Source organism: Myotis lucifugus, unplaced genomic scaffold (assembly GCF_000147115.1).
Source record: "Myotis lucifugus unplaced genomic scaffold, Myoluc2.0 scaffold_167, whole genome shotgun sequence".
Classification (NCBI taxonomy): domain Eukaryota; kingdom Metazoa; phylum Chordata; class Mammalia; order Chiroptera; family Vespertilionidae; genus Myotis; species Myotis lucifugus.
Window position 1 is genome coordinate 1,868,226 of NW_005871215.1, and position 20,502 is coordinate 1,888,727.

Sequence of the window (20,502 nt, forward strand, 5' to 3'; positions counted from 1 at the left end):
AGACCCAGTGCACAAAATTCGTGCACTCGGGGAGGTGGTCCCTCATCCCAGCCTGCGCCCTCTTGCAGTCTGGGAGCCCTTGGGGGATGTCCGACTGCCAGCTTAGGCCCACTCCCTGCTGGCAGTCAGACATCCTTAGCGCTGCTGCAGAGGCAGGAGAGGCTTCCACCACCACCACTGTACTCACCAGCCGTGAGCCTGGCTTCTGGCTTAGCAGTGCTCCCCCTGTGGGAGCGCACTGACCATCAGGGGGCAGCTCCTGCACTGAGTGTCTGCCCCCTGGTGGTCAGTGCATGTCATAGTGACCGGTTGTTCCACTGTTCGGTTGATTTGCATATTAGCCTTTTATTATACAGGATATCCTTTGGATTCTGCAACAGAAAGGTCATTGGCACCTTTGATGAGAGCAATGTTGGTAGACGCTATACAGGGTTGGGCAGAAGTAGGCTTACAGTTTTTCAGATGGAAAAATAATACAGTAATTAATAAATGGTCATGTACTCACAACTGTAAACCTCCTTTTGCCCCACCATGTATTGTATTTACAGCAAATGTTGACCAGTATTTCAAGAAGCTTGGCAGTGAAGAGAATGAGAGATCTGAGAAGATGGGTAATGTAGAGTTGGGAAGGGTGTTTCTGTTTTATGTTTTTTGAAGTAAAAGATCAGGTAGACATGAGCATGTTTACATTATAATAGGAAAGAGCCTATGGACAGGGAGAGTTTAAAGGACAGGAGAGGCAAGGGTAATTGATGGATTAAGTCTCCTAAAGAGGTGTGATGGGATAGAACGTATGTTAAGAGATAGACAAAGGTGGTCCAGTTACATTATAAGTAAGGAGAAGTAGGAGATGAGGACAGGAATTAGGTTGGGAGCTCCATCCTGATACTTTCAGTTTCCTTTGTGAAATAAGAATTGAGGTTGCCTATAGGTAATGATATTAAGGAGGTGTGGGTAAGAGGGAGAGATAGAGGAAAAGGAGCGATTTGAAATGGCCATTGTGATAATGGGGGAGAAAAAGCTAACTTGGGAACTATAGGATTTCCATCAGTGCTGAAGGCTTAGTTAGAATGTGTGAATTTGTGGAAATCAGAGGGATGTTGTTTGACTTATTTCAGCCGTTTACGAGCAGAGAGAGGTGGTGGTTTAGTTGATCCAGGAAAAGGTGGCAAGGAAAAAAGAACAATGAAAGCTGTTATCTCATTATGAATGTTGGAGAATGTGGATTGAGATCAGAGACCCTCAGCCCTGGCTGCATATCAGAATCACCTGTGGAGCTCCTTAACAAGTAGAGCTATCTACCCCCACCCCTGACCCACCACATCAGAACCTCCAAGTTCTGACATTATCTTTAAAAAGTTCTGCAAGTATCCAGCCAGAATGGAGAACCACTGGTTCAAACCTAGGCAAACATAGTTCAATCCAGAACATGAAGATATCCCTGCTGCTGCTCAGAGTGCATAGCACATCTCATTTAGTCCTTTTGGCATTCCAGTCCCTGAGAGGGTGGGCAAACTTAAGAGATCTTTGAGAGGTGGGTGCTACAATACTTTCAGTAAGTTCAGAAATGACCAACTTACACCATACACAAAAATAAACTCAAAATGGATGAAGGACTTAAACGTAAGATGGGAAACCATAAAAATCTTAGAAGAAGCCATAGGCAGCAAAATAGCAGACATTTGTTGTAGCAATATCTTTACCGATACAGCTCCTAGGGCAATGGAAACTAAGGAGAAAATTAACAAATGGGACTACATCAAAATAAAAAGCTTCTGCACAGCAAAAGAAACCATCAACAAAACAACAAGAAAGCCCACTTCATGGGAGAACATATATGCAATGTTATCTCTGATAAGGGTTTAATCTCCAAAATTTACAGGGAACTCATACAACTTAACAAAAGGAAGATAAACAATCCAATAAAAAAAATGGGCAAAGGACCTAAATAGACACTTTACGAAAGTGGACATATAGAAGGCCAAGAGACATATGAAAACATGCTCAAAGTCACTAATCATCCGAGAGATGCAAATCAAAACGACAATGAGGTACCATCTCACACCTGTCAGAATGGCTATCATTAACAAATCAACAAACGACAAATGCTGAAGAGGATGCAGACAAAAAGGAACACTCGTGCACTGCTGGTGGGAATGCAGACTGGTGCAGCCACTGTGGAAAACAGTACGGCGTTTCCACAAAAAACTAAAACTACAACTCCCATTTGACCGAGTACTACCCCTTCTAGGAATATATTCCAAGAAATCAGAAACACCAGTCAGAAAGGATATATGCACCCCTATGTTCATAGCAGCACAATTTATAATAGCTAAGATTTGGAAACAGCCTAAGTGCCCATCAGCAGATGAGTGGATTAGTAAACTACAGCTACACAATGGAAAACTACACTGCTATAAAAAAGAAGGAATTCTTACATTTGCAACAGAATGGATGTAACTGGAGAGCATTATGCTAAGCGAAATAAGCCAGTCAGAGAAAGATAAATATCACATGATCTCACTCATTTGTGTAATATAATGAACCTCATAAACTGATGAACAAAAATAGATACAGAGACAGAGAAGCATCGATCAGACTGTCAAACTTCAGTGGGGAGGGTTGGGGAGGTGGTAAGAGATCAACCAAAGGACTTGTGTGCATAAATATAAGCATAACCAATGGACACAGACACTAGGGAGGTGAGGGCATGTGCCAGGGCGGGGAGGTCGGGGGGGAGGTCAATGGGGGAAAAGGAGACATATGTACTACTATTGGTAAGAACTTCCAGTGGTTCTCAACCTTCCTAATGCCGCGACCCTTTAATACAGTTCCTCATGTTGTGGTGACCCCCAACCATAAAATTATTTGCGTTGCTACTTCATAACTGTAATTTTGCTACTGTTATGAATCGTAATGTAAAATATCTGATATGCAGGATGTATTTTCAGGGATCGCAACCCACAGGTTGAGAACCGCTGCACAATAAAAAAAAGAATAAATTAACATGGGATTGGGCAAAGTTGGGCAGGATTTAGTGTAGTTTGAATCCTATGATTTTCCCCAAAAGTTTAACTGAAGTCCAGGAGGCCCTAGAACTCAACACTAACCTTTCTGGAACACCAAGGTCATAGTATGAGAGTCTCCACATTTCACAAGTGCCCTAGCAGTAGGCACTAGAATAATCCATGCAGTGGGGATGCAAAGCTTTGACCAGCCCATTCCATTCTGCCTTCAACTGGTGACACTATTTTCAATCCAGTGACCGAGCAGGTTTTAATGTCTACACACTTGACTCTTTAATCAACATTTCATTTATCTAAGAGAGACTAGAGTGAATTTTCAAATCAAAATTCATTCTAATCTGTGCCTGAAAAGTAGTGATGTTTGAATATGCTGATTTTAGAGTGGATTCTAATCATTATAGACCATGAAGCTTGACCTTAAAGGGATGTATATTAAACAATGTTTACTTAGAAAAAAACAGTGTAGATTTACTAATGCCCAAGTAAGAGGCTCGCCATAGTAGTAGTTGGGTGAGCCCCTTAGTGTAAGTTGATTTCCACAAAGTGGTTGAAAAAGTTCTTATGATGGAGGCAAGATAGAGAAGTGTGTGCCAGGTGAATAAATATAAAGAGAAAAATTAATACCCGGATAAAAGTCTTATGCAAAGGGGAACTTGAATGGCATGCATGCTGTCTTCTTGAGCCCTTCAACATTTTTATCAGAAATTTGGATGAAAATGTGGAAGGCTTGCTTATCATACTTTTGAAAGATTCAAAACTAGAATGGGTAGCTTACTTGCTGTCTGAATGAATCAGGAGTCAGAATGATCTTAGAAGACTGAAACAGTGAGTCAAAACAATATGATTATCTTTTTTTAAAAGAATATTTTTTTCTTAGAAAAGCAACAGATATGCATTATTTAACCCCTAGAGTGCCGGGGAGTGCGATCGCGCTCCTCCTGTCTTTCGCCAAAAGTGCCGGGAGTGCTATCGCGCTCCTCCTGCAGTGTCACTATTAGATGCTAGTAGTTCACTCTTTATTGACAGATGGCACCTAAGTGCAGATTACTTATGATGCCCAATGTTTGTAGTTCTAAAATTGACCACTGGCATCTATCTGCCTAATTTTTTACAGGTACTACGATTTTATGAAGTTTACTCAGATTTTGTAGCCCTAAAGCTTCAAAATGGCGTCCAGTTCTAAGTCTGCTTTTATTATTTTTTTCTACTAGTATTTTATAATACAATCAGCAAACAATAGATGTCAAAGATGAAAACAAATGTAGTAAAGGTTTCCTTAAGTTTTTGAATATGTAACTTCATTTACTTGTGATTCATAATTTTTTTCCTAAACTGCTGTAAAATCAGCAAAAATGCCTTGGCAATTTTAGCATAGTTCCTGGGATATTGGTTGGCACTCAAAGGATTAAAAAGTAAGTACATAAAGTTTAAAAAAAGACATAATTTATTGTTAGTGAAAACATGCTGGCTTTTTCTGCAAAAATATTTGTTTAATGCACATCCTTCTAAGTTATGCTTAATGGTTTGAAAAGACTATCAATAGTAGACCAAAGCATAGACATTAAATTTTGATACATATTGCCAAATGACTCTTGAGAACAACCATATACATTTCCAATTCTTTCATCATTTAAATGCAAGTATCCCCTTTTCCCCTGCATAATCACTAAGTTGCATGTTTGTTTTTAAAATAAATTCTGCATTTTTAAATTGCTATCTATATATATAAAAGCCTAAGCGACTGTTACTATGGAATGACTGGAATGACCAGTCGCTATGATGTGCACTGACCACCAAGGGGCAGACACTCAACGCAGGAGCTGCCTCGGGCCCCCAGGCCCCGATTGCCGGATGGGGCCTGCCGGCCAACCTCTCGGTCCCTCCCCCCAGCCAGCAGGCCCCCATCGCCCAATCAGGGCCAGGGCCCAGGCTGGGACGGGGAACTGGAGGTGGGTGGCAGCAGACACGTCCCCTTTCCCCGGGGGGCCAAGGGCTGAGATCCCACCTTGGGGCTGGCGGCCAACTTCCTGGGTCCCTACCCCCAGCTGGGCGGGGTCCCAGGCTGGGACAGGGAACTGGGAGTGGGTGGCGACAACCAACCTCCCGCGGTGCCTGGGTGGGGGGCTGCGACCTCTCGCTGGCTACCTGGGGGTGGGAGTGATGAGGACAGAGGGTCGGTGAGAATGTGGGCTACCTGCTGAGCTCACTCTCACACCCCCTGCTACCTCCCCTGGGGATGCCAGGTCTCGCGCGTCGGGGAAACCCCGCACTCAGATGCTGGGTGCCAGTGAGGAGCCTGCCCCCCCCCCCCACCCGTGCAGCCTCTTCCAGGTGAGCCAGGTAGCAGCCACCAGGACCACAGGGGCTGGTCGGGCTCCCCATCTGTTCGCACAGGAGCCGGTCTGTAAGCCTGGCCTGGAGAGAGTACGCTGCCTGCCTGGCTTTCATGCAGCACCACTGGGTGGCCCAGAGGTCCTCGCTGTGCCCCCGCCCACAGCTCCCGGCTGCGCTCACCACATCTCCGCGTGGGGACTCGGTCGCGGTGACTCAGGTGGAGGGGGGACTCAGGGCCCAGAGGTCAGCTGGGACCTGTCCTTCCACGCCAGACCTCACACTTTGGTCACCGGCCAGGCCTAGGGACCGCACCGTGCATGAATTTAAAAATAAAGCTTAATTGAAATAAATGTAGTACTGCATTAGGTTTGTAAATCAGTTGTACAAATATAGAAAGCTGAGAGGAGTCTAGTTTGAGAAAGTTCTGGGAGTTTTAATTGACTCAAACTTATCATCAGTGTGGTGCCCCTGCTACAAAATAAATTCAGTGTGTGCTGGTAGAGTCAGTGCTGTCTGAGATATCTGGACTCTGCTTCTAATTCCTACCAACATTATAAACTAGAAGGGATCCAGCAGATTCTCGTCAACTAAGGGCTGTCCAGGATGGAAAAAGAAAGGCTGTGCTGAGTGAGGAATAGCTGATGGAATCCTAATAATAAAGAGCTAATATGCAAATGATCACCATGCCCTCACGCTGTCATGCCATAACGGCTCAGACACTCAACACTGGGGAGAGAGGAATGGGGACCAGCCAGGCACAAATGAGCTCGTGACAGAGGAGTGGGGACCAGCCAGGCACAAATGAGCTTGTGACAGAGGAGTGGGGACCAGCCAGACTGTGGCCCAGGAGAGGGACAAGCCGCCTGCCCTGTGGTCCCGAGCGCCAGCAGCTGCACCTGCACCTGCGGCCCAGGAGAGGGACAAGCCACACATCCCACAGTCCCGGGCGCCAGTGGCTGTGCCTGCGCCTGCGCCTGTGGCCCGGGAGAGGGACAAGCCACCCGCCCCACAGTCCCGGGCTCCTGCGGCTGTGGCCCAGGTGAAGCCACCTGCCCATGGTCCCCTGTGGCTGCGGCCGGCTTGGGTGAAGCCGGCCCGGGTCCTGGGTGTCTGCGGCCAGCCAGAGGGAGGGAAGCCTGGGTCCCGGGTGTGGGGTGAGGCAGAGGTGGTTAGGGGCAATCAGGCCAGTAGGGGAGCAGTTAGGGGCGATCAGGCCGGTAGGGGAGCAGTTACGGGCGATCAGGCAGGCAGAGGTGGTTAGGGGCGATCAGGCAGGCAGAGGTGGTTAAGGGTGATCAGGCAGGCAGGCAGGCAAGCGGTTAGGAGCCAGCAGTCCTGGATTGTGAGAGGCAGTCAGACATCCCCCAAGGGGTCCCGGATTGGAGAGGATGCACCCCCCCATGCACGAATTTTGTGTACTGGGTCTCTGTCTATATATATAAAAGGCTAATATGCAAAGTGTCCCCTTGGGAGTTCAACCGGGAGTTTGATTGCTCGCTATGACGTGCGCTGACCACCAGGGAGCGACATGGAACAAAGGAAGGCCCCAGCCGCCAAGCCGAAGGCCCTGATCAACCCTGTTCAACAGCCAGGCCTAGGGACCCTACCCGTGCACGAATTTTGTTCACTGGGCCTCTAGTGGTGTATATTTAACCTAGAAAAGAAAGCCGAGGTCAGTGTTCATAGTTAATTTTGGATATTTTCAGAGTGGTTTTGTATAAGAATATTTCAATTGTTCTGTGTTCAAAACAGAAAAACTAAGACAAATCAATAGAAGTAATAGGAAGGCAGATTTTGGTTCAGTATTAGGATGGACATACTTTCTAACAATTACAGCTAATTGCAGATAGGTTGTGCTGTGTTGCAAAGCTGTGAGCACTTGACCCTGGTCTGAATTGAAGCAGCTGTTAAATAGCTATTTAGAGGTATGATGGGGGAGGGATTCTTTTTCATTTTTAAATGGTTTTTATGAAATGTTTTTAAAATGAAAATGCAGCAGAGTTTACAGACACCTGTGTACCTACCAATCAAATTTTAACATTTTAATATTTGTCACATTTTCTTCTTTGTAGCAGTTTTGTTTTTCTTTTTAAGATATAAAGCATTACAGATACAGGTGAAGTGTTTACCCCAATCCCATCCTGTTTTCTTTCTTCCTCGTGAGGTTGGTGCGATACCTTCTTGTCCATATCTTTATATTCTTTATTACCTATACATGTATACTTATACAACATACAGTATTATTTTGAGTCATATGCCTTTTTTTGCAACATTCTTTTTACATTCAACATTATTTTTCAAGAGTTATTTGTTAATACGTGTAAGTCTAGTTTATTACTTTTAACTTTCATGTATAAATAAGTAATTATTTACTCATTTTTCTATGAAAGATTTTTAAGCTGTTTTCAGTTTGTTTGTATGTTTTTCACTGTTACAATCAGCCCTACATTGTTAAAAGAGATTTGTCCATTGGGAAGAGGTTGAATTGGATGACTTAATTCAGTTTAATTCAACCAATATTTTCTAATCTCTGAGGATAAAAAGATTAAGGCATAGTCCCTGCTCAAGGAATTCACTGTTTAAAGACTCTGTGAACTTTGTATTATTTAATTGTTTATAGTGCCATTTTTAGGCATCTGTAAAACTTGGCTGGTTTAGGCAATCACCTTTTTAATAATGGGGCATCATCTGACATATCTATAGTTTTGAGTGTAATTTTCAACCTTAAGTCTCAATGTTAACTAATAATTTTTGATGAGATGACTTATGTGTCCAAGAGCATTTGAGATTCTTCTTCAGAGCTGCTTTGTCCATTTATGATTTATGTTAAAGAAGGTTTTCTGGTTCATGTTTTCTACTGAATTTTTCTCCTTGAAAAATTAATAACTGCCACTTATGGTATATTTCTGTGTATTTTATGTCTGTGTGTATTGTGTTTTTAGGAAAAAGGCTCAACTAAAAAAAAAAAGCGGTGTGCCTCAGATCAATGAACAAATGCTGTTTCATGGTACCAGCAGTGAATTTGTGGAAGCAATTTGCATTCATAACTTTGATTGGAGGATAAACGGTATACATGGTGCTCTCTTTGGAAAAGGTAATTATCAGAATTCCAGGTTCGATTCAGGTCCTAGGAGCGAATCTCCTCTCTTTAGAGACAATTGACTGTTCTGTAATTCAGGGGTTTGACAGTTATTAAGTTAAAAGTTATGTACGAGGTTCCCAGCACACCCTCAGAGGTTCTGAGCCACAGAAAAGCCACCTCCTGCCTGTACAAGATAGAAGTAAGACCTTTATGCCCTGCCGGGTTAGATCGCGCCCCGCTCCCAGTCATTCACAGGACATCATGTCCATGTTCACTGATTTTTGCATTACATTTAATTTTCATGTATAAGTCCTTTGCTTGGATAAAACTAAAACTTTTATGTCAGATAAAGAGAGAACTATCAAATAAATTAATGTACATTGTGCACAGGTCTAGGTACTAGTATTTTTTGTTTTTGTTTTTTTTTTAGAAAAGAATATTAATGAGCAATAAAGAATAATAGGGGAAATCCTCACCTTTTTCCTAATGTCATGAAAGCATGAAAGTCCAAGTTCTCCAATTTATGCCCACTACCCAAGCAAATTAAGGAGAGAGATGAGGGGGGAATGTAAGGGATCAACATTTATTTTGCTGGTTCTTGCTTTGTACCTTACTTCCATCAAGACAACTGACTACCATTTAGGATTAGGGTGTGCTCTATTTTTAAAAAGTAAATACATTTTAAAAATAACTACCAAAAAGTCCATTTTATTTCTTTAACTGTAAGAGGATCAGAAAAGTGTTACATAAATCCCATCAGTACTGGGTAATACGAGACATTGCAATTACTTTTCAAAAATTTTTAGAGTAAGTGTCCCCATAATGATGTCAGTCCTCCCAAGAGTCAGATGCTTTACTGAGTTTTCCCAAATAGGCACTGAACCAGTGAAATTGTTCTGTTGGGTGGTCGGATGTGAACAGCATTGCACGCTCAGGACATAGAGTTCTATTATTTCCAGACATATCATTGAATTGTTGCTCTGTATCATGGAAATGCGGTACCTGGGGTTTGAAATCATCTCTGTAGACCAGCAGTTTCCACTGTGCTCTCCAGGGCTTCAGTGGCTGCTGTATAGGGAAGCGGGGGAGGAAAGCGGTGGAAGGAAATAGAAATGGGAGGGAGTCCAAACAATTAAAACTCAGGTCCTGCCACACTTTTAATCACAGAAATAGTTTGTATCAGTCTCACATATTGGATTTCTTTGTAAGATTTTTTTTGAAAACAAGTCTGGCACTACTTTTTGGTGCGGAGTGATGGAGTTGGTGGTGGGGACTGGTCCATACTAACAAATCTATCCCTATGGCAGTCTGAATCACAGCCATCCATAACAGATAAACTTCTGTTCTTAAAGATCTACATAGGAGGAAATTTCACATCTATTTCTGTTATACAATTCCATGTGTCTATTCCCCTAAACCGTGGTCGGCAAACTGCGGCTCGCGAGCCACATACGGCTCTTTGGCTCCTTGAGTGTGGATCTTCCTAAGCCTTAGGAGTACCCTAATTAAGTTAATAACAATGTACCTACCTATATAGTTTAAGTTTAAAAAATTTGGCTCTCAAAAGAAATTTCAATCGTTGTACTGTTGACATTTGGCTCTGTTGACTAATGAGTTTGCCGACCACTGCCCTAACAGAATGTTTTTTTCTTGTGTTTCATGTATTCTTCAGGGTAGTCTTTAATCTTGGCTTTCTTTTTTCTTGGTTCTTTTTTTTAAGGAACCTACTTTGCTAGAGATGCTGCTTACTCCAGTCGCTTCTGCAAAGATGACATAAAACATGGAAACACATTCCAAATTCATGGTGTAAGCCTGCAAAATCGGCATCTATTTAGAACGTATAAATCTATGTTTCTTGCTCGAGTGCTGATTGGAGATTATATAAATGGAGACTCCAAATACATGCGACCTCCTTCCAAAGACGGTAGCTATGTGAACTTATATGACAGCTGTGTGGACGACACCTGGAATCCAAAGATCTTTGTGGTGTTTGATGCCAACCAGATCTATCCTGAGTACTTAATAGACTTTCATTGATCCAACTTACAAATCTCAGTGGTCAAGGAAGTTTATTCTTTCTTGCAGGAAGATTTGCTCTCATGTCATCTAGCCACTAATGTTAATTATCTGACACTTTTGAAACAGATATGAGAGAAAAAGTGGACTCCCTATAAAAAGACATACTGACTTTAAGGTTGGTTTTATTGTTGTTTTGTTCCTGCTAGTTGTTCACCGTCTTGTTTGTTAAAGATGGACACCATTGCCATTTTAACACCTCGCGGTGAAAGATACCACTCAAAACTGAATCAGCGGAGTCTCAGTTAGCATGGTCATTTAGAGTTATTAAAGTTTCTCTGTGTGTTATCAGGATGAACGTTTTCAGGTGAGATAGACTGATTCCTATATATGTTCAGAAAATAAGTTATAGACATAAGCTGGTTGCTTCAGAGGAACTGAACCTTTGTAAGTTGAATTCTGATGTTACTGTCCACCAATCTACATGTTGCTTTGTTGGTCTTCTGAAACCTTGAAGCAGCCTGAGTATTCTTGAGAGAAGTAGGAAATAAGAAAATTATTTGCAGTCCTGCCAAACAAGCCAGAAGGAGAAAATCAAGGTAGAGTCCCTGCTTCTGTCCGCCCAGGATGGCAGGCTGCAGTCTCAGATTGCTCCTGTCACTCCGCTGTCTCCTGCATCTGAACTGACAAGTGCCGCAGCTGTCGTTAGCCTGCAGTTCATCCACCGAGGCTCTGGAATTCTTGTACTAAGACTTGCTGCACAAGGTGTTTATTGCAGCTTTAAAGCAAAACTTTTATTTACTATTTAAAACACATATTTTCCCTTTGTTTTGGGGTTCTGACAATGATTACTTGTAAGATATTTTTATCTGCTTCCCAACTACCACACACACACAGCTGTTCAACAGTGATTTATAAAATTCACTTCCGAATTGTATTTCCCCATTTTGAATCATTGGATGCATGGAACAAATCTGGTTTATTCCTTTCAGTAGCAATTGACAATCTGCTAACTCTCTTGAAAAGTTAGACAAAATTCATTATCATGTTTAATGGAAGTTTGTTTCCCTGTTCTTTCTGTCTTGCTATCCGATTCTAGGAGAAGTAATGTTGCAACAGCTTCCTGCCCCTAAAGGTATTCTGGCAGACGCCGGGCAACTTGGCAGATATGTTGTATAGGAGTTCAGGTATCAGATCAGGGATTGGCCATACAATTGTTAACAGTTTTTCCAGCCTTAATATTCAATAGTTCTACCTGAAAGAAAGAAAAAAAAAAGAACACTTGTATCAATCATTTTCAAGAAAACCTTCAATCTAATACTGAATTGTCTTCATTAGCCTCACCCAGTTTTAGCTGAGAGTTAGTGAATACAATTTAACTTCTCAAGAAAAATCCAGTAAATGTTCATGTCTGTGTTGTTCAGTTCAGTCATTTGAATTGGGAAGGCATCTAAGCATAATAAAAATGAAGAGTATGGAGCAAGATTAGGTTGGTGATTCTTTACCTACTATCTCCGCATTTATTATAGCCCAGAACACTCGTATTTGTGAGTCGAAAGTAAGCAGTACACAGGAAATTGCGTGTACTGGTATAATACCAATTAAAAGTAAATGACAGCAAAGATTTCCTGACTCAGATATGCAGACTAGCAGCCACTTTTGATGAAGTGCTGTGAATATTTAGAAAGAACATATTTTAGAAATAGTCAGAAATCATCATGGAAATAGCTGAGAAAAAGCCCACAGGCTGCCTTGGGAGTGGTAGTACACCATTGCTCTAGCCCTGTTCACAAAGAACTTCTTTAGAGACATTAGGAATTTAGATTTTTGAAAATCTTTTGTGCTATTTATTTTTACACACCAAAATGTTCACATAGTCTCCAACATGGCTGTCTTTTTTTTCTGATTTAACATGATTTCCTCTCCCATCACTTGACTGGAATAACTATTATAATGTCTGGGGGTTATTTTTCATTTAGACATGTGCAGATTTCATCTCCGGGTGACTAAGAGCCCAGAGCTGAGATGTGCAAGGCAATCTGTGTGAACTTAATTAGTTGGCTCATCTGTAGGAAGCAGAGTGCACTGCAGTAGACATTGTAAGAAAGAACTATTTGAGAATCTACTGTTAACTCTCCTTTTACAAGAAAGAGCCAATTGAGATCATTTTTTAATGTGACAGCATTGAGTTAATTGACACTAAAATTCAGTTTCTCTGTGTTGATCAGTAGATTGAGTTGAGAATCATGGTGTCAGTATGTTATACATGCTGGTCTGGACCCATCCACTTGTCACCTTTTCTTCTTGGCATCACATAGTAGGGGTGGGCGAGGGAAGAGAAGCCACTCCAGGTTAAAGAATCAGTGATTTAAAATATTCTACATTGAATGAATCCCAGCTGATAGTGACCTTTCTTTTACACTTTGGTGATATCAGCCTCAGGGTAAAAAAAAAGTGTTTATAAAGAAAGTTTCATAAATCTTGCTGTTATGAGCAGGAAGGTTTTTGTACTAGTGTGACTTTCATCTCTCTACTGTGATGATGATGGTAAAGAATTTGGAGCCATTTTTGATATGTGAAAATATTGTTTTTACATGTGGTGATTAAAGCTCTCCATCACAGGTCTTGGTTGTCTGTGTATGCCACATACTTGTTTCGGTGATTTCTGTGTCTCATCTCCACCATTCATTATTTAAGCCTAAATTTTCAGCTCAAATGAAAGGAGTTTGTTGCTTGTACCTCTGTGTAACCCACTTGCAGATGGGTAAAGTTTCTTCTCAGTTTGCATTACCCTAATCAGATAACCTGTGAGGAAAATTACTTGTTCTGTGCTGTTGAAAATTTCAAAACAGACCAAGGGCTAATGCCTGTGGCCGCACCTTTCCTCAGCGCGCTCCCTGCGCCATCCTGCCTCCAACCAGCCCCTCCCAGCATGTTCACAGTAACTCCTTTTGAAGTGAGTTAGGCATTTCACTTCATCTTTAAGCTTCTATTGGCAAAAAGGCAGGTATCAAAAGATATCTTAATTTTAAAGCTGAGAGAAATGAGAGACAGAATGATCAAGGCTCACCTGTGGAAACAAATCAAGTTTTATATCTACTAAAATCATGTCCCACTCTGTCTAAATCTTGGGCTATAATTAAGGTTCATTGTTAGGAAAATTCAATTGAGCTCTGACTGATGATGTAGAAATGTGACATGTTTATAAGTTTTGTTTCTAGCCATCTGGTGTTTGAGGTCCCCTCCCAGGTCGCAGGAACAGCACTGGAAACCGTGTCCCAGGTCCTCGGTGTGCTTTGTCCCAGATTGTCCTCCCTCCATGGGAAGGATGTTTGTGTTGTTTTCAATAAACGTATTGCTTGAAACAGAGATAGTCCATTTCTAGATGAAATTATGGGTTTTGTTCTTGTAAAAGAGAAAATTAAAGGGAAATGAAGATTAGCCAGGAAAGGAAAAACAAGCCTTCTAAAAAATTATGTTTGGTTAGAAACTGTAGCAAAGGGATTGTACTTATTTTTAGCCCTTTGTGCTAATATACAGGAAGAGGTTTGGTGAAAAGAGCCGCCCTGCCGCACTTCCTATGAATAATTTTATGATGTTGCTTGAGGCAACGGTGATGGAAGAAATGAATGTTTCAAAGAAATATGAAGTACATGATTCTTTTTAAAAAAATTATTTATTTCAGAGAGGAAGGGAGAGGGAAAGAGAGATAGAAACATCAATGATGAGAGAATCGTTGATCAGCTGCCTCCTGCACACCCTACAATGGGATCGAGCCCAAAACTCGGGCATGTGCCCTGACTGGGAATCGAACCGTGACCTCCTGGTTCATAGGTTGATGCTCAACCATTGAGCCACGCTGGCCAGGCCAAGTACACGATTCTCTGTGGGCTTCCTGGTTGGTGTGAGTAATAAATATAGGAGAGGTGAGCCCTAAATATTTAGGAAAGACATTCAGAGTTCATCCATTAACCTTCACTTTTTTGCAGAGGTAGTTTACTTCTGAGGTTTTTCAAAAACTCCAGGCTTGGGTAGGTTGTGCAGTCTCTCTCTGCCCTGCCCCTTCATGTACTGAACTGTATTTGATAAAAAGATGACTTGTTTAGCTTTGGCTGATGTGGCTCAGTTGGCTGGGCATCATCCCTTGCACTGAAAGGTTGTCGGTTCCATTCCCGGTCAGGGCACATGCCCAGGTTGCTGCAGGCTCAGTGTTTCTCTCCCTCTCACTGTCTTTCTAAAAATCAATAGAAAGTTTTAAAAAAAATATGTCTTTTTTATTTCCAGCACCCAGATAAGAACTTCCTTGCTATAACTGAGCTCAGTCTCCTGCTGTAAGACTGTAGAATGCATTTTTTCGGCTCTAATTGCTTGGCTTTCATTCTTTAGCACTGTAGGCTAAGAACCTGGCTTTGATTTGAACTTTCTCGTTGTGTGGCTGTGTATCTAAGAATTTAGCATCAGTCTTATTCATTTTTAAGTGGCTTCTCATGAGATTGGAACATAGGATTATGCCAAAGACATTGGTGTTTTCTGCAGCTGAAAAGCCTTATTGTGCCCTCTCCTGAGAGGTTATACAATATGCTGATGCTGATTCTGGCTCATGCTAACTTCACTTTGGTAAGCCAGTTTAGGGGAGTCACAATCAGAATTTGATTCAAATTATTTTTGCAGTATCCTATATAATAAAAGCATAGTCTGCAAATTGTCCCCTCAGCCAGGCATTCATCCAGGAGTTTGACCAGGGGGCAGGTCCAGCCGGGGGAAGGGAGGGAGTACCCGGCCAGCAGCCAGCAGCTGCTAGGAACCCTACCAGTGCACGAATTTTGTGCACTGGGCCTCTAATTAATTATAAATACAGATTGCCCTTCTTGTGTTTTCCTGTTCCTTTTTAGAAAATATCCTTTCCTGAAGGGCTCATTTCAGTTTAATGTCTCCTAGATAACATGTAGTATCTGCAGGCATTATAAGTCCACATTTGATTAACATTCTTAGAGAATCAGTATTGAAGTCCATTTCCTCTTATCCTTTTAAGAAGAGCAAGGACCATTTTGGGAGTTGCTGAATCGGAGTTTTCTGGCTTTGCTGTTTGATTTAGTGTGACCTTGGATAACTCACAGGGGGGTAAGGTTTACTTTTCAGAAGGTGAAGTTTATGAAGGACCGATCAGACTATTGTTAAAAGAAAAAGACCTGAAAGATTTCTAGGTTTCAACATCTGGTCTGACTGATGACAATTTTTGAGTTTGGGTCAAGAAATACACTAGAGCAAGGATCATGATGCATTAGGAAGCAAGAGTTTGGAACAGGAAGGAAAAGAAATTGACCTGGTTCCCCCCAAATCTCTACCACCCATCAAGGTGGCAACTCTGAGTTCCTGCAGTGTGCCAGTCCAACATGGCCCTGCCCTCATGAACTTGAAGTCTAGCAGGGAGGGGCAGATGCTGAGCTGAACAAGAATGATAGGTTTAACAGAGGGGAAGTTCAGGCCAGTATGAGCGCCTGTGATGAAGGGATCAACCTATCCTAGGGGATCAGAGAAGGCTTCCCTTGGAAGTGACACGTGGCTGTGGAGACCTGAAAGATGAGTGACGGTGAAGGGTTGATTTTAATCCCCCTGGCTACACCCAGCTAATGCCACACAGGCTTTGGGGAAATGAGAAAAACTAGGTGTGGGGTGGAGGCAGATTGGAGCATTTTTTAATCATTAAAATTAAGGTAACAGAATCAAAGCCACCTAAAGAACCAGAGTGCTAACCCTACTCCTGCACCTGGCCCTGGGGGTCAGTGTTAAGGGAACCAGGACCAGCGCTGAAGGGTATGTGGAGATAGGAGCATGGATTATGTCGATTTTTATACAATTTACTGAGAGAATCAAGATGCTTGTTATATAGAGGTATCCGTCACCCCTGCTGCCTGCCCTCAGAACACAAGCTCACAGACCTCTCACACCTTCCAAGTCCTATTTATCGGAAGCCTGGGCTTGGGAGTCAGATGACCACGTGGCATCCCGGCACCGCCACTTACCAGCTGTCTGCACGTGAGGCTCCTCTCTGTGCTTTAGCCTCCTCGTCTGTAAATGAGGATAATGATAACACCTACCTCGTGTGATGAAATACTGCCTGTGAAAACACGGAGTAAGTCTTAGTAAATGTTAGTAGTCATAAGTAAGACCAATTTTAGGAAGTGTTGTGTAACTAATGCAGCCCTCACAGACCTGGGATTCTTATAGAATTCACTCTGCACTGGAGTTAAGAGCATACTTTTTCCCCCCTTAGCATTTACTTGGTCAATGCCCTTTAGCCAAAGACTACCAGAGCAGCCCTGTAGTTAAGTGGATTTTAGTGAGGGAGAGCACAGTCCGTGGGGAACTATGGAGTATGTTAGTAAAGGAGTTAGAAAGAACTTCCTATAGGATTTGGGTTAGGGTTAGGTCCGTGGTCGGCAAACTGCGGCTCTCGAGCCACATGCGGCTCTTTGGCCCCTTGAGTGTGGCTCTTCCTAAGCCTTAGGAGTACCCTAATTAAGTTAATAACAATGTACCTATCTATATAGATTAAGTTTAAAAAATTAGGCTCTCAAAAGAAATTTCAATCGTTGTACTGTTGATATTTGGCTCTGTTGACTAATGAGTTTGCTGACCACTGGGTTAGGTGATTGGGGAGTATCTAAAGAAATGGGGTTTGCCTTAGATTGGGAGCTGTCAAAAGCAGGGCAAGTCTCTGATTGGGCATCTCAGTCTGTAGGAAGAAGGACTACTGGAGGAGGAACTGCCCCTTGTAAAGAGGCAGCAGGCACTTGCTTAGGCTGAGCTGGGCTGCTTGGTATTCTGCGGGGGGCATAGTGAGCTTATTTTTGTCTGTGCTTAGACAAAATTATGAAGAGACCTTGTTTTATCTCATTTTTATCACAGTCTCCAAGTATCTTTGTCTGAGGTTGGTATTCTGAGAGTTTATGTTCAGTAGGAGAATAACATGGCTTAGTCTGAATGCCAGGCCAGCTTCTAAATGTCAGAATGCTTTATTTTTCTTTCTCATGGAGTAATTTTTATTTGGGCTAGTTTTCTTCCTTCATGGAAATGGTAAATGAATATATTCATTCATTCAACAAAACATTGAGTATCTATACCTACTACATACCACCCACTATGTTAAACATAGGATGCAATGGTAAAAACCCCATGTGCAGGGTGCTCAAAGTCTAGCATAAGAACAGATTTCAAGATTGCTTCAATCAACCATTTTTTGTGTGTCTTGTTTTAAATGCCTTCTTCAACTTTCCTGCAAAGAATTATCCCTAGGCCAGTGATGGCGAACCTATGACACACGTGTCAGAGGTGACACGCAAACTCATTTTTTTGGTTGATTTTTCTTTGTTAAATGGCATTTAAATATATAAAATAAATATCAAAAATATAAGTCTTTGTTTTACTATGGTTGCAAATATCAAAAAATTTCTATATGTGACACGGCACCAGATTTAAGTTAGGGTTTTTCAAAAAATGCTGGCATGCTGAACTCAAAAGGTTCACCATCACTGCCCTAGGCTATGCCTGCACACTCTCAGTGACAAGAAACACCTGCCCCCCATTGGCAATACTAGAGATTCAGTGTTAAAAAATCAATCCTTACCCGATCTGTAATCCCCTCCCCCCATATTCCATCACCTGGGCCTGTCTTCCATTCAAAGTGCACACAACAGGTTCTCTGCATGTTCCCTGAAGTACCTCTGTGTAGTCAGCACATGGAAGATCTGACTGAACTCTGATTCTCATGTCTCAAGGCTGTACTGACTACTCATATTTTCCTCAAGAGTACCGTATTTTTCTGTGTATAAGATGCTCCCCCACTTTTCCAATCCAAAATTAAGAAATCAATATTTTAAACATAAAACAGAACACATTTTTATTTAGTAATTACTGCGGGTGATGTTTACATATCAGTACTATGATATTATGCAGCATATCGCTTTATTCAGCCTCTGTTGCATCGCTGCTCTCTTCTTCATCACTATTAGTTCCAGACATATCAATTTCTTCAACTTCTGTTGTATCACTGCTGTCTTCTGGGTCACTGTCTATATACGTGAGATCATCTTTGTAAACTGGTGGCATTTTCTGAGCTAACTTTGTTCGTGCTCTCATGGCCAACCCTTCTCTCCTGATGAAATTGAAGCACCATTTCGCCTTTCCTATAAGATCAACAATGTTCATTTTGCTTGCAAACATTCTTGCCTGACGTTGTATAATCTTGGTTGACACACATAAGCCACTCTGGCGCTGCTCCATAATCCCAGTCTTAAGCCTCTGCTCCAAGTTTGCCCATTTTGCTGGTTTTCCTCTTAAGGCCTCCTTCTTTTTTGTCATCTTAAGGAGTTGTTCTTCCTGTTTTCTCCACTGTCTGATCATACACTCAGTAGGAGGAGGTCCAAATTGTCTCTCTGCAGCTCTATTTCCATGTTCTTTTGCATAGCTGATTACATTCAGTTTGCATTTTGCAGAGTAAGACAATCGCTTACCAATATTTATCTTTTTATTTTTTGACACCTTTATGGGCTCAGACCCCTTTGCATCTGCACACTCTCCACACCCCCCTCCAATGACAGCATCAGCTCACGTCAGTAACAATAAGGCTGGTGATTGGAGGAAGCCTGTTTGACAAGGTGTGGGCAGCTACGCACCCATGCAGCTCCCTCCTCGGCTGACTTCTGTGTATAAGACCCCCCTCGATTTTCAGTCTAACAGTTTTAGAAAAAAATAGCGTCTTATACACGGAAAAATATGGTACTCTGTTCAACAAATACCTTAATGTAGATTCTGTGTGGGTATGCCTTTGCTATTTAGGTCTGAGAGAGACCACGTTATTGGGAGGTGAGAGCAGCAAACACTAGGTGGCAGCATCTGACTTCAGAACTGGCACAGCCAGGTCTGGGAACCAAGTTCATCCCTCCCCATTTTAGAGAGCAGGGTCAGAGGACCAAATAATCCTGTTTTTGCACCAGGCTGGAAATGTCCTGGTCAAAGCCACCTGGGCATTTATGTATCCTATTTGAGATCATTGCTAGGAAAAGTGAGCCCCTTCCCACTAGTTTAGAATCTTGCCTGTCTGAAAGTTCTTCCTAAACAACCCTTTCACATACTATCATTCACTATTATTTTCTTTCCTTTTCTCATATGAAGTTTTATTTAACTCAGTAAATAATTACTGAGTACTTTCTGAATCCATAAACCTTATCTTTTCAGAGACAAGCTAAAAATAGGTAACCCTCTAACTTCTGTCTTGCCTTCCTCTCCAGCTCCTTATCTACCGGCGGTGCTATCTCTGTGTGCTCTGTCCTCCTCAAGTTACCAAGACCCAAAGTTCTGCCGTCCTTGACACAAATAAGACACTCAGTTTCTTATAGTTGTAAAGGTAGTAGTTTAGAACACAATAGGCACATTCTGTACTCTTTACAAAACACGAGTCAGAAAAGATGGGCCATAAATTTAGCTTAAAATTGGAATCTGTGATGTATCAACACGCATGTTTCTGACACACTTCTCTCAAAATTTGAGGAGCTGAACTTGGTCCATGACAAATGTTTTAAAGGTATAATTTCACACTGTCCCTATGAAACTGCGGTGGGGTCAGATACTACCTTGCCACTCAGGAGGACAGGAAGAACTGACCCCGGAGGGTGCACTTCAGTGTGGGAGCTGGCGTGACTTCCGGACCCCAGGCGCGACTTCCAATCCAGTCAGCAATATTTTAATTTACTTTGTTGCAATGTGCCTGTATTTGCCTCATCTTAGCACTGATATCCTTCATTATAAAAATATATGTATTGTAAGATCAATGTTTTAAAAATATATGTGTCATGGGTTTAGCACAGCCGTGGGAAAAACAATGTGCTATAATGAAAAACCTAGGTTTTAGAGTCAGACCATCCTAGGTTACAGAACCAAAGACTGTACCCTTTTATGTAATGATGTTTACTTTGAATTTATATTAGTTCACACAAACAGCTGTTTCCTTGTCTTTAATGTTGTTGTGAGAATTAAAAATATATG

At 42.0% G+C, this 20,502-nt stretch overlaps 1 protein-coding gene across 2 annotated transcripts in view; it reads left to right on the forward strand.

The window, feature by feature from the left end:
- Positions 1-13,107, forward strand: part of PARP11 (poly(ADP-ribose) polymerase family member 11) — a 56,935-nt gene extending 43,828 nt beyond the window's left edge. For both annotated transcript variants that reach the window (XM_006096067.3, XM_014462048.2), the window contains 2 exons: positions 8,303-8,454; positions 10,163-13,107. In XM_006096067.3, coding sequence (XP_006096129.1) covers positions 8,303-8,454; positions 10,163-10,479 — 469 coding nt within the window. In that variant the 3' untranslated portion in view covers positions 10,480-13,107. The remainder of the gene's footprint in view (positions 1-8,302; positions 8,455-10,162) is intronic.
- Positions 13,108-20,502: the final 7,395 nt, after the last annotated feature.